General features: G+C 52.9%; 1 protein-coding gene across 1 annotated transcript in view; it reads left to right on the top strand.

Annotated features, from left to right (window-relative positions):
• TTLL8 (tubulin tyrosine ligase like 8) overlaps positions 1-12,979 on the top strand; it is a 59,910-nt gene that overhangs the window by 28,529 nt on the left and 18,402 nt on the right. Inside the window, exons 11-12 of the mRNA XM_069581805.1 lie at positions 381-816; positions 1,274-1,769. Of these exons, the coding sequence (XP_069437906.1) occupies positions 381-816; positions 1,274-1,769 (932 nt within the window). The remainder of the gene's footprint in view (positions 1-380; positions 817-1,273; positions 1,770-12,979) is intronic.

Genomic DNA, 12,979 nt, shown 5'->3' with positions numbered 1-12,979 from the left:
TCCTAGGGTGGGACTTGCCGGCGGCCCCTCGTTGGTGGCCCGGGGCTGGTTGGCTTCTACGCAGACCTCCCCTCCCCCAACGGGCCCCCCCCCCCAGGTTGAACAGGAGAAGGGGACCCCTTAGGGACCCACCTGTAGCCGCCCTACGCTAGCGGGCAGTGTCTGTGGGGAGGGGTGGGGTGGTGTTTCAGGCGGGGCTTTGGGCGGACTCGGGGCGGGGCCTCTGGTCGGGGCGGGGCATCGGGCGGAGTCGGGGCGGGGCCTCGGGTCTGGGGTGGAGTCAGGGTGGGACCTCGGGTCTGGGGCGGGGCCTCTGCGTCTCTGCCCGGGAAGGAGAGGGGACTGAGCAGCTGACACCTGACCCCAGCCTTGCCCCGCAGCGCCATCCACCTGTGCAACAACTCTATCCAGAAGCACCTGAAGAACGACAAGGACCGCAGCCCCCTGCTGCCCTGTCACAACATGTGGACCAGCACCCGATTCCAGGAGTACCTGCAGAAGAGGGGCCGCGGGGCCGTGTGGAGCAGCGTCATCTACCCGTCCATGAAGAAGGCCATCACCAACACCATGAAGGTAGCTCAGGGCCACGTGGAGCCGCGCAAGAACAGCTTCGAGCTGTACGGCGCCGACTTCATTCTCGGGCGCGACTTCAGGCCCTGGCTGATAGAGATCAACTCCAGCCCCACCATGCACGCGTCCACGCCTGTCACAGCGCAGCTGTGCGCGCAGGTGCAAGAGGACACCATCAAGGTGGTGGTGGACCGCAAGGCCGACCGAAACTGCGACATCGGCAACTTCGAGCTGCTATGGAAACAGGTGTGGGGGGTCAGGCACCTCTCCCGCTGGCCATCTCGGGGTGGTTTCTCCGCCCATCCCGGGGGGTCTCTCCGCCCATCCCGGGGGGTCTCACGTGGCCCAGCTGGCCTTTGCCGTTGTTGCAACCTCTCATCCCCAGGCACCTCCTCCTCTGTGGTACCAGGCAGGACAGGGGTCCCTCTAGGCCATTCCTCTTCTCTCCTGCGGTGTCCTCCCTCCTCCTGGGGTGAAGATCCAGCCTTCCTTCCTGGGTCTTTCCAGGGGGCTGCTCCCCTGGGGAGCCCTCCTGCAGGTGGGGCAGCAAGACCCTGCGACCTGGCCTCCCTGGGGTGGGGGGACCCAGGGTCAGGGTTAGAGTTAGGGAAGTGTGGCTGGGGCTTCTCCCTGAGGCCTCAGACCTGACTGAAGACTGGGAAAGGGCCTGCCGGCTCCCCTGACCTCGCCCTCCTGTTCCCAGCCTGCAGTGGAGCTGCCCACGTTCCAGGGCTCCGACTTGCTCGTGGAAGGCGTGGGCCTGAGGAAAGCCAGGAAACAGATGCCAGTGATCCCCAGCTTTGACTTTGTGCCTCCGCTCTCGGACATCCATCTGCTGAAACAGAGGTGCCCCTCAGCCATGCTGGACCTGGCCCGGGGACACCCACCCATGGCCCTGCACCAGGAGTTGAACCTGAAAGATGGGAAGGTACCTCCTTGCACCTTGCCTGTGCACTTACACAGACTGGTGGAGAGGAGTGCTAAAGCCAAGAGTGGCCACAGGGCGTCCGGCGGGAAGGTCGAGCTCCCCTCCTGCACCTCTCAGCACTCAGACAGTAAGGCCCCCCGCCCCGCTCTCGCCAAGGCCGAATCCGACAGACGCTCGGATCCAGACTCATTACACGCGCACCCTCTGCCATCCGTGCTTCCGAGTGTGAAGACAGCGGAGGGTGCTCCGTTTCAGCCACCCAGACCACCAGGTACAGTGCGGAGCTTGCGCCTGTGCGAGCCTGGGGTCCGTATCTTCCAGGGCAGGGCAGGGCCTCTGGTCTGGGCACTGGCCTGAGCTCGGAGCACCTGGGCCTGGTCAGGTTGTCAGGACAATGGGGGCCTGCTGCAGCAGTTCCGGGGCCCCCTGAACACCAAGTGCCCTGCACAGGACCAGCTGGGCGACAGCCTTTGCCCCTCTGCCTGGGGGATGTGGTACCAGTGAGGGGCTGCGTTGGAGATTTGAATAACGCTGCCTGCTGGGGGCAGGTGGTGGCTGGCACAGGGCCCGGTGCTGTTTTCTGAAGCTTCTGATGGAACAGTCCATGTGTGGCCCAGGAGCCTGTCCTGGGGGTGGGCTTCGAGCACAGGTAGACAGATGTGGGCAGTCCCAGGTCTCTAGGGGTGGGCTGTCTGCAGCCCAGAGCTGTTTCCAGCGGTTCTGGCACCCACATGTGGCCGAGAGAGTAACTGCAGCCATGGCCCCGCCTGCTCCGTCCCAGGTGCACCCCCTTCCACAGACTCACCAGGACACTTGCACCTGCTGTGTTTCTGCCACCCAGCTGGGTTCTCAGTGTGTCTCTCTCTCTCTCCCCGGCACTAACAGCCTCTCTGCCATCTGTCTGTCTCCCTGCAGATCGTAAACTCTCAGGGGCTGCGTTCTTGCTGCACCCCCACCCCCCAGGCTGTGCTGGACAGCTCGCAGATGCTCAGTACATGCGCGAATCGCCCCCTAGGATCACCAGCTCCAGGCACGAGGAGCCAGTGCTTTCAGAGCTGGCAGGGCCCTCGGAGGCCACGTCCAGTCTCACCCGCTTTCCTCACTCCGTGTCGTCTGGCACCGAGGCCCGTCAGCCCTGCCACTCAGCAGCTCACCTCTCCGTGAGGGCAGTTCCCACTTTTTTTCTGTAATACACTGTGCTTCCTCCCGGCATCTTCCTAGGAGTGAGTGTCAACTAGACACACACACCTTCAGCCTAAAAAGCAGTACTAGCTGCTGTAGCAAAGTCCCTCAAAGTTGGTGGCTCAGACCACATTTTTTCGGAAGACCAGAGGTCCAAAACCGCGGTGTTGGCAGGGCCGGGCTCTGGGAGCCTGGAGAGCCTGCTGCCTCTTCCAGCTTCTGGCGGCCACTGGCAGTCCTTGCCCCTTGGCTTACGGACACGTCACGCCAGTCTCTGCCCTGCTTCACACGGAGATCTTTCTGTGTGTTGCTCTGTCCAGAGTTCTCGCTCTTTCAAAAGGACAGCAGTTGTTGGGTTGGGTCTCACCCTCCTCTGATGTGACCTCATTTTACCCTGATTGCATCTTCAAATAGGTCAATTCCAAGAGTCCAGGTGGCCGTGAACTTAGGGGGCGGGTACAGTGGGCACTGAAAGCACGGCCAGAGGGACCGCGTGTTGACCAAGGTCATGCTGAGCCTCGGCTCCCTTTGGTGCCAACACTTGGTGCTGACGGGGGTCTTGTTCGCCTCCGGAGGAGGTGATGGTGTGCCTTTGCTTTCTCCTGTTTACTAACAAAAGGGCTTGTTTTCAGACACATACCAGCCATCTAGGTCTCCTCTCCTGCAGAGCGGGTCTCGGTCTGATTGTCCTTAGGATCGCAGATCTTTCTTGCTGGTGTAATCTACTCTCGGATTCTCCTCCTTTTTCAGTTGACTTGTGTGGCAAACACTGTCTTGCACGCTGTGACTTGTCTTTTCGCTCCTTGATGGTAACTTTGGATATAAAGCCACGGTGTTGTTGTACTTCAGTTGCTTAGTCGTGTCCAGTTCTTTGTGATCCCGTGGACTGCAGTCTGCCAGGCTCCTCTGTCCATGGCATTCTCCCAGGCAAGAATACTGCAGTGGGTAGCCATTCCTCCTCCAGGGGATCCTCCCGACCCAGGGATCAGACTTGAATCTCCTGCACTGGCAAGCTGTTTCTTTACCACTGAGCCACCACGGAAGCAAAAGTCAGCTTAACTTTTAATGAAGTCCAGTTGGTCAAGCTTTTCCTCCAGGTGGTAGTTTTTGCGGCTCGTCTCCTTACCCCGAGGCCGTGAAGACCTCCTCTTCTGGGAGCACTGTTGTGGCTGATACATTCCTCTCTTGAGCGCTCGGGAGGCAGGTGGTGGGAGAGGGAGACCCCAGTTCACCACCGCCCCCCCCCCCCCCCCCGCTCACCTGCAGGCCCTTCTGGGCTCTTGGTCGGCTCCACTGGTTGGTTTGTCTGCTCTGTAGCTTTGCCGAATGTCTTCATGCTGGTCAGACAAGTCCTATAACCTTGCTTCCCTTCCTTGAAAATGGCTGGGCTATTCTTGATCCCCTATGCTTCCATTCAAGTTACAGGATTAGGTTGTCAAGCTCTACCAACATAATTTTTGCAGTTAAAATTTTTTAAATGTTTATTGATATTAAAGCCATCAGTTCAGTGAGAACTGACTTCTTTACGTTATTGAGTCTTCGAATCTATGAATGTGATATACCTACTCATAAATAAATCCTTTAATGCCTTTCATAAGCTCTTAGATGTCTTTGCCATGGTATTGAGCTTTTTCCTGTTGGATTTAGACTTATATATATTTTATTTTGTATTCTATTTTAAATAGTATCAAACTTAAAAATATTTTCCTACAAATTGTGGCTGGTTGACAAAGAAGAAATTGATTTTTGTGAGTGGATTTTTTTTTGAAAATCCAGCTATCTGGCTATCATTTCTATGAGTTCATTAATATATTTGAGAATTGTATTTTTAACATAGACAATTATATCGGCTAGTGAGTTTTCCTTTTCCCTGCAACCATCGTAGCTTCCATGTCTTTTTCTTATTTCATTGACTGTAGGACCGTGCTCACCCATTCACTTTTCTCGTCCCATTGGGTCACAGGCACACGCATCCTGATTAATAGTGCTTCTTGGTTCATGACATAGTTGCATGGTTCGTCCTCACATGGCCTACTTTTATTTAGACCATTTTGATAGTGTAATTAGAACTTGCACACAGGTTTTAATTTGGGTTTTAATGTGGCCAAAGTTATCAATCTTTCTTTTAGTCAGTGTTATTTTGACTCAAGGAATTTTTCCTTACCTTGAGGTTTAAAACTTTATTTACCTACATTTACTACTAAGAGTTTCAAATTTTGTTTTTGACATACAAGCCCTAATCCATCTGGAGTTGACTTTTGTATATGTTGTGAGAAAAGAATCAACTTTTATTTTTGTCTGTGTAGATAATTTTTCAATTATTTATCGAAAAACTCATTTCTATCTGCTTGTGAAAGTAGTGTTGCACGTGTGTATGTGGGTGTGTATTCCTGGGGTCTCTGCTCTGTCCCACTGATGAGTTTGCCCCCCTGCCCCAGGGCCACACTGTCCGTGTTTTCCGGTGGGACAAGTTTCCTCTCTGCTCGTCTTTGTAAGAATCTTGGTCGTTCTTGACCTCATTCTCTTCTATATAAATGTCATAACTGTTTTATCAAGTCCAACAAAAATCCTGTTGAGATTTTTGTTGGGTTTGCATTGAATTCATAGATCAATTTGGGGGAAATGGATAAATTAATGAAATCACGTCTTGTGTTCATGAACAGAACGTGTCTCTCCGTTGACGTAGATCTTTATTTTTTATTTTTTAATATTTATTTCCATTCATTTGCTTATTTGGCTGTGGGGTCTTAGTTGCAGCGCGCAGGATTTTTCAGTTGCGGCATGGGACATCTAGTTCCCTGACCAGGGACTGAACTGAGCCCCTGCATTGCGAGCTCGGAGTCTTAGCCATTGCACCGCTGGTGAAGTCCCTAGATCTTCTTTAAATTTTAGAATTTCCGCATCAGAGAGTATATACATCGTCCATTTGATTTTTTGTTACTTGATATTCAGATACTACTGCACACAGTGCCATCTCTCTATATAAATTTTCTCACTGTTTCTTGCTGGTGCATAGGATGGAATTGATTTCTGTATTTTAATTTTCAATCTGCACATTTCTAGACTCTGCTGTTATTTCTGAAAATTTGCATGTTTCTTCTTTTGAGTTTCTATGTATAATTGTTCTACTTAAATAATTATATCATATGCAAGTTCAGTTCAGTTCAGTCGCTCAGTCGTGTCTGACTCTTTGCGACTCCATGAACCGCAGCACGCCAGGCCTCCCTGTCCATTACTAACTCCCAGAGTCCACCCAAACCCATGTCCGTTAAGTCGGTGATGCCATCCAACCATCTCATCCTCTTTCGTCCCCTTCTCCTCCTGCTCTCAATCTTTCCTAGCATCAGGGTCTTTTCAAATGAGTCAGCTTTTTGCATCAGGTGGCCAAAGTATTGGAGCTTCAGCTTCAGCATCAGTCCTTCCAAAGAACACCCAGGACTGACCTCCTTTAGGATGGACTGGCTGGATCTCCTTGCAGTCCAAGGGACTCCTAAGAGTCTTCTCCAACACCACAGCTCAAAAGCATCAATTCTTTGGTGCTCAGCTTTCTTTATAGTCCAACTCTCACATCACATGACCACTGGAAAAACCATAGCCTTGACTGGACAGACCTTTGTTGGCAAAGTAATGTCTCTGCTTTTTAATATGCTGTCTAGGTTGATCATAACTTTCCTTCCAAAGAGTAAGCATCTTTTAATTTCATGGCTGCAGTCACCATCTGCAGTGATTTTGGAGCCCAGAAAAATAAAGTCAGCCATTGTTTCTACTGTTTCCCCATCTATTTGCCATGAAGTGATGGGACCAGATACCAGTTTTCTGAATGTTGAGCTTTAAGCCAACTTTTTCACTCTCCTCTTTCACTTTCATCAAGAGGCTTTTTAGCTCCTCTTCACTTTCTGCCATAAGGGTGGTGTCATCTGCATAGCTGAGGTTATTGATATTTCTCCCGGCAATCTTGATTCCAGCTTGTGTTTCTTCCAGTCCAGCGTTTCTACTCTGCATATAAGTTAAATAAGCAGGGTGACAATATACAGCCTTGACATACTCCTTTTCCTATTTGGAACCAGTCTGTTGTTCCATGTCCAGTTCTAACTGTTGCTTCCTGACCTGCATACAGGTTTCTCAAGAGGCAGGTCAGGTGGTCTGGCATTCCCGTCCCTTTCAGAACTTTCCACAGTTTATTGTGATCCACACAGTCAAAGGCTTTGGCATAGGCAATAAGGCAGAAACAGATGTTTTTCTGGAACTCTCTTGCTTTTTCCATGATCCAGCGGATGTTGGCAATTTGATCTCTGGTTCCTCTGCCTTTTCTAAAACCAGCTTGAACATCTGGAAGTTCACAGTTCAGTATTACTGAAGCCTGGCTTGGAGAATTTTCAGCATTACTTTACTAGCATGTGAGATGAGTGCAGCTGTGTGGTAGTTTGAGCATTCTTTGGCGTTGCCTTTCTTTGGGATTGGAATAGCTTTGTATTAATGTGTCCCACTTCAATCTTTTTGCCCCTAATATCTTGTCTTATTGTACGTCTAGGACTTCCTACATAATATTTAGCACCATTGTTGAATTCCTGATTTTAAAGGGAATGTTTCTAACATTTTCTCATTTATAATGACATTTTCTGTAAGTCTTAACAAAGCTATAGATGTGATATATAGATATAAATGTATGCATACTCCAGCATGTTAAAGTAGTTTATTTCTAATCTTTATGAAGAATGTTTACTGTGAGTGTGTAATGAATTGTCTCAATTTTTTTGCATCTATGAGGTTATAACTTTTTTCTTCTTATTAGGATTAAAATGGTAAATAACATCAACAGGTTTTCCTTTTTCTAAGAAGTTGCCTATAGCACCTAACATCAATCAATTTTTTAATGTTAAACCAACCTTGCATTCCAGGAATGATCCTAACTTGGTCTGATGTTGAATTTGACATATAGGGCTGGTTTTGCTTTCTTGCATGTAGTTAAAATTGATTCTCAACTACAGTTTATTTACATTTTTTCTAGTTCAGACTATTACAAATAGTGCTATTGTGAACAATCCTGAATTTGATGAACATGTATTCATCTTTCTGTAGGAATGGAATTTCTGGGTCAGGCATTCAACTTTGGTTGGCACTCCCAAGGAATTTCCCAGGAATGTATGAGTCTTCCAGTTACTCCACCGTCTTCCAACAGTAGCTATTCCCTGTCCTTTAATTTCAGCCATTCTAAGATTTGGCACTTTCACTGCTGTGGGCCCAGGTTTGATCCCTGTGGCACCCCACTCCAGTGCTCTTGCCTGGAAAATCCCATGGACAGAGGAGCCTGGTGGGCTGCAGTCCATGGGGTTGCAAGGAGTCGGACACGACTGCGTGACTTCACTTTCATTTTTCACTTTCATGCATTGGAGAAGGAAATGACAACCCACTCCAGTGTTATTGCCTGGAGAATCCCAGGGACGGGGGAGCCTGGTGGGCTGCTGTCTCTGGGGTCGCACAGAGTCGGACACGACTGAAGTGACTTAGCAGCAGCAGCAGGGAAATAAGATCTTGCAAACTGCCTGCATAGTCAAGAAACAAATTTTAGCACCTTTTAATATTGACAGTGCAGCTCAGCATACTCTTGAAAAGGATCTTTTTGTATTTGATTTGACGGATTTTCCTGTAACCTATTCCTACTGACTTCTAGGAGTTCTTTATATATTCTGGATACAAGTCCTTTGATGGGTATATATGTTGGTGTATATATATTAAAGATGTCTTTTCTCATTCTGTGATTTGCCTTTCAGTCTCTTAATAGTATCTTTTCATGCACGTAAATTAATTGCAGTATACTCCAATATATTGTCTTTATGATTAGCAATTATGTTTTCTGTTTTTGAAATCTTTGCCTACCTCAAAATCATAAAAAATAGTCACTTCTGTTTTCATCGTCAAGTTGTATGGTTTCACCTTTCACATTTAGAGGTGTATTCCACCTGGAACTGTTTCTGTGTGCCGTGACCGTAGGAATCAAGACTCTCGGGTTTTGTATGGACTTTCAGCGGACGCCGTGTGAGCGCTGCGTCCGTCATGCTGCGCCGCGCTGCCTCCGTAAGACAGGTAGCTGGCTGTGTTGTTCTGGCTTCGGAGTCTACCCTGTCCCAGCTGTCTGCTTTCCTATCTTTATCAGGTCAGGTCTCTGCAGCAATGATGTCGCAGAACAGGCACACCTCCTCCCCAGCCTCAGCGGTGTTTCTTCAGCAAGCACCTGCTTCTCCCACACCTTCAGGTCAGCTGCAGGGGTGCTGGGCTCCACCAGGGAGGCTGAGCCAGGCTCCAGGCTGCGCAGCGAGCTCTGATCCACCCCACGTGTCTCTCCTCCTGGGCGAGCGGCTCCCCTGGGTGTCGTCTTCACAAGGCAGATGGTATCCGCTTGAGAGGGGGAGTCAGGCACATCTGCCCAGTGAGTGAGGAAGGGCACTCCTCAGAGGGAGAGGGGGAGCGGAGCGGGCGTGGTCAAATGCGCTGCAGGCCGCCTTCGGGCCGTCAGGATTCACCCTCCTTCTGCGAACAGCACCACGCGCGCCACCGCCCCTCCAACAGCCTCCCCAGCCACAGAGGCAGGCTCCGAGGCCGGGATCTCGGGATTCCACGCCACCCTTCTTCACCTGGACACTCGTGAGCCAGAGACAAGCCTTCCAGGCCGGGAGTCGCGTTCCCCTCCCCGTGAGCGTGGCTGTTGCTTGGATGCCGGCACAAGACACGTGACTCCCGGGTCAGAGACGAAGGCTCAGCACTCCTGGTAACTCCAGCCTGTCTGGGGCAGTCCTGCAGAGTGACGACCATGGCCAGGAGGCTGGCGCCCACACGGGGCCTGCATCACGGCTGGGAACGGTGAACTTGGCCCACTCGCTGCTTTTTCAGGAAGCAGTAAGAAGCCTGGAAGGAGATGCCACCTCACCTGAGACGCGGCCCCGGTGAAGGCTGCTCGGGGCCTTGCTCGGCCAGACGCACCTCCAAGGAGAGCACAAAAGACCGAGAGCCCTCTACCAACCAGAGGCGCCTGCGTGCACGTGCGCGCGCACACACGCATGCACACACGCACACCCCAGAGTGGGCCTCGCACAGGGCGTGAGCGCACCCGAATCGCCCCGCAAGACGCCGCGGCCCCTTCTGTCGGGGAGGGGGACTCTGTGCCGCGATTAAACCCCTTGATCCATTTTCCGCGAGGCTTGGCTCTGCCCCGTCTCCCCATCGTCGTCCACTCCCGTGTTTGGTTTCAAGACGTATCTTTCTCTCTGTCCGCCTGGGACTCCGGGACCAATCCATGCCCACCCCCGACCCCCCCCCCCGACCCCCAGGAGCCTCCTGCCCCACCTGCCCCTTCTGAGTGCCTGGCAGAGCGCGAGGCAGCCGCCGTCGGCCTGGTGGGGGCTGCACCCCTGAAGGTCCATCTCCCTGCAAGTGTCTCCGTTTTGTCTGTGGCTGGAGAGCGGATGAGAGCCAGGCTCCCCAGCGAGGCTCTGCCGGCTCCGCGGTGCTCCGCCCCCTGGATTCTGCCGCCACCTCCTTGCGGGCCGCCTCCCCCCGTACTCAGGTCCCTAGGCTTGGCCACCACACGGAGGGGCAGGACACCACTGCTGCCCTGACCCTGGCCCTCCCTCTCCCGGGGCCCACTTGGGTTCAGGGAGGCGACTCTGCTGGGCTTAGGCGCCTCCTGCCCGTCGTAGGAGTCAAGCTTTCTCCTGCAGCCGCTCGGAACGAGCATCCTCCGGGACTGCTCGGAGTGCACCCATCCTCGAGAGTCGCTCCAGAGAGGCGCCTGGCTGTGCCCACAGGGCACACGTGGCCCCCTGGCCCCAGTGCCACCACGAGTAGTGTCGCTGTGGCTGACGTTTGCCTCCGTGTCAGTCCCGCTGGGAGGGGAGGGGGTCAACCTCCTGCAGCCCTCCGGCCTCCACCAGCTGGTTCCCAAGCCCACAGCGCCTATTAGATGCTGTTGAGAGGACCTCCGCGTGTGTCCGGAGCGGGTCTGCGCTGCTGGGACGGCGCGTGGTGGAGCTCGAGTGAAGCGAGTCATCGGGGTGACGCCGCTGCGGCGGAGGCGGGCAGGCGGCCAAGCTGCACTTGCTTCCAGGCTACCGGCCGGGCTCCCGCCAGAACTGCAGGATGCTCGCCCCGCGTCGCTGGCTGCCTGGGGCGAGTTTGTCTCGCGACAGCCAGGCAGCCTGGCCAGCATGGCCCGCCTCCACCCCCGGTCCGTGGGTGGCAGCAGGTCACGGGCTAGGCCCGGCCAGCAGCAGGGGACTTCGCTCTGCACAGTGGCTGTCTGGGCCCTCGGGTTCCCATGTGTGTGTTAGGGTCAGCCTGTCAATCGCAGGAGTAACAAAACAGAGAGACGCAGAGAAGGAAGGAGCGCTCAGCCACTCAGTTGCGGGCGACTGTGACCCCATGGTCTGTAGCCTGCCAGGCTTCTCTGTCCATGGAATTTTCCAGGCAAGAATACTGGAGTGGGTGGCCTTTTCCTACTCCAGGGGGGCTTCCAGACCCAGGAATCTAACCCGCGTCTCCTGCCCTGAAGGCGCATCCTTTACTGTTGAACCACCTGAGGAGCCCAAGGAAGGCTGGGGGAGGGGGAGCTGCCAGGATTTTGACTGGGGTCGCCTTGACTCTGCAGAGGGGAGAACGGGTGTCTTCCTTACGCTGAGTCTTTGGAGGCAGATCTGATCTGCTCCTTTACTGAGGCTGCCTCTCGCGCGCTCTGGACCATGCTTGGCGGTGTTTCAGGGCAGCAGTCCGGCACACCTTCATCGCGTTTCTTCTCTGGCTGCTTGATGCTTTCAGTGCCGCAGAGCAGGGGCCTGGAGAGCGGGGACAGTGCTCTCTGGAAGGCTTCCTGTGCCCCTTCCCACTCTGTCCTCCCGTCGTGTCCGCTCTCTGACTTCCAGCAGCCTAGGCTGTGCAGCCACCCGTGGACCCCCCCAGAACACGCTCACCCGTGCCGGCCTCTCTGGCCTTGGGGGGTGCCTGGACTTCTCATTGCAGCGGCTTCTCTCGCTGCGGAGCACGGGCTCTAGACACGCAGGCTTCAGCAGGTGTGCACAGGCTGGTTGCTCCGCAGCACGTGGGATCTTCCCAGACCAGGGATCAAACCCATATCCCCTGCACTGGCATCCGGATTCTTTCCCACTGTACCACTAGAGAAGTCCCACGCTTAAGTCTGAATCCATGCAGCTTTGAAATAAGTTTTGAAAAGCAGTAGCTAAATTATCTGATGCTGTTTCCTGCCCAGGATCTCCCGGATTGTTCTGTCTTCTGAATTTCCTTTTACATTTTAGAATCAGCTTGCAGATTACTACAGAGACAGCCTTGAGGGAATTTGACTACAGTCGTGACAAATCTTTCTTTCTTTTGCCTTTTCATACTGTTCATGGGGTTCTCAAGGCAAGAATAGTGAAGTGGTTTGCCATTCCCTTCTCCAGTGGGCCATATTTGTCAGAACTCTCCACCGTGACCCGTCTGTCTTGGGTGGCCCCACACGGCATTGCTCATAGTTTCACTGATTTAGACAAGGCTGTGGTCCATGTGTGGAGAAGGCAATGGCAACCCACTCCAGTACTCTTGCCTGGAAACTCCCACGGATGGAGGAACCTGGTAGGCTGCAGTCCATGGGGTCGCGAAGAGTTGGACATGACTGAGTGACTTCACTTTCACTTTTCACTTTAATGCATTGGAGAAGGAAATGGCAACCAACTCCACTACTCTCGCCTGGAGAATCCCAGGGACGGAGGAACCCGGTGGGCTGCCGTCTATGGGGTCGCACAGAGTTGGACACGACTGAAGCGACTTAGCAGCAGCAGCAGCAGCAGCAGCAGTGGTCCATGTGATCAGTTTGGTTAGTTTTCTGTGATTGTAGTTTTCCTTCTGTCTGCCCTCTGATGGATGAGGATAAGAGGCTTATGGAAACTTCCTGATGGAAGCACTGGCTGAGGGGGAAACTGGGTCTTATTCTGATGGGCGGGGCCATGCTCAGTTCACTTCAGTTCAGTTGCCCAGTCGTGTCTGACTCTTTGCAACCTCATGGACTGCAGCACACCAGGCTTCCCTCTCCATCACCAACTCCCAGAGCTTGCTCAAACTTAAGCCCATCGAGTCAGTGATGCCATCCAACCATCTCATCCTCTGTTGTCCCCTTCTCCTGCCTTCAATCTTTCCCAGCATCAGAGTTTTTTCCAGTGAGTCAGTTCTTCATATCAGGTGGCCAAACTATTGGAGTTTCAGCTTCAGCATCAGTCCTTCCAATGAATATTCAAGACTGACTTCCTTTAGGATAGA

Source organism: Ovis canadensis, chromosome 3, assembly GCF_042477335.2.
Source record: "Ovis canadensis isolate MfBH-ARS-UI-01 breed Bighorn chromosome 3, ARS-UI_OviCan_v2, whole genome shotgun sequence".
Lineage (NCBI taxonomy): Eukaryota > Metazoa > Chordata > Mammalia > Artiodactyla > Bovidae > Ovis > Ovis canadensis.
This window is presented reverse-complemented; position numbering and strand designations above follow the sequence as displayed.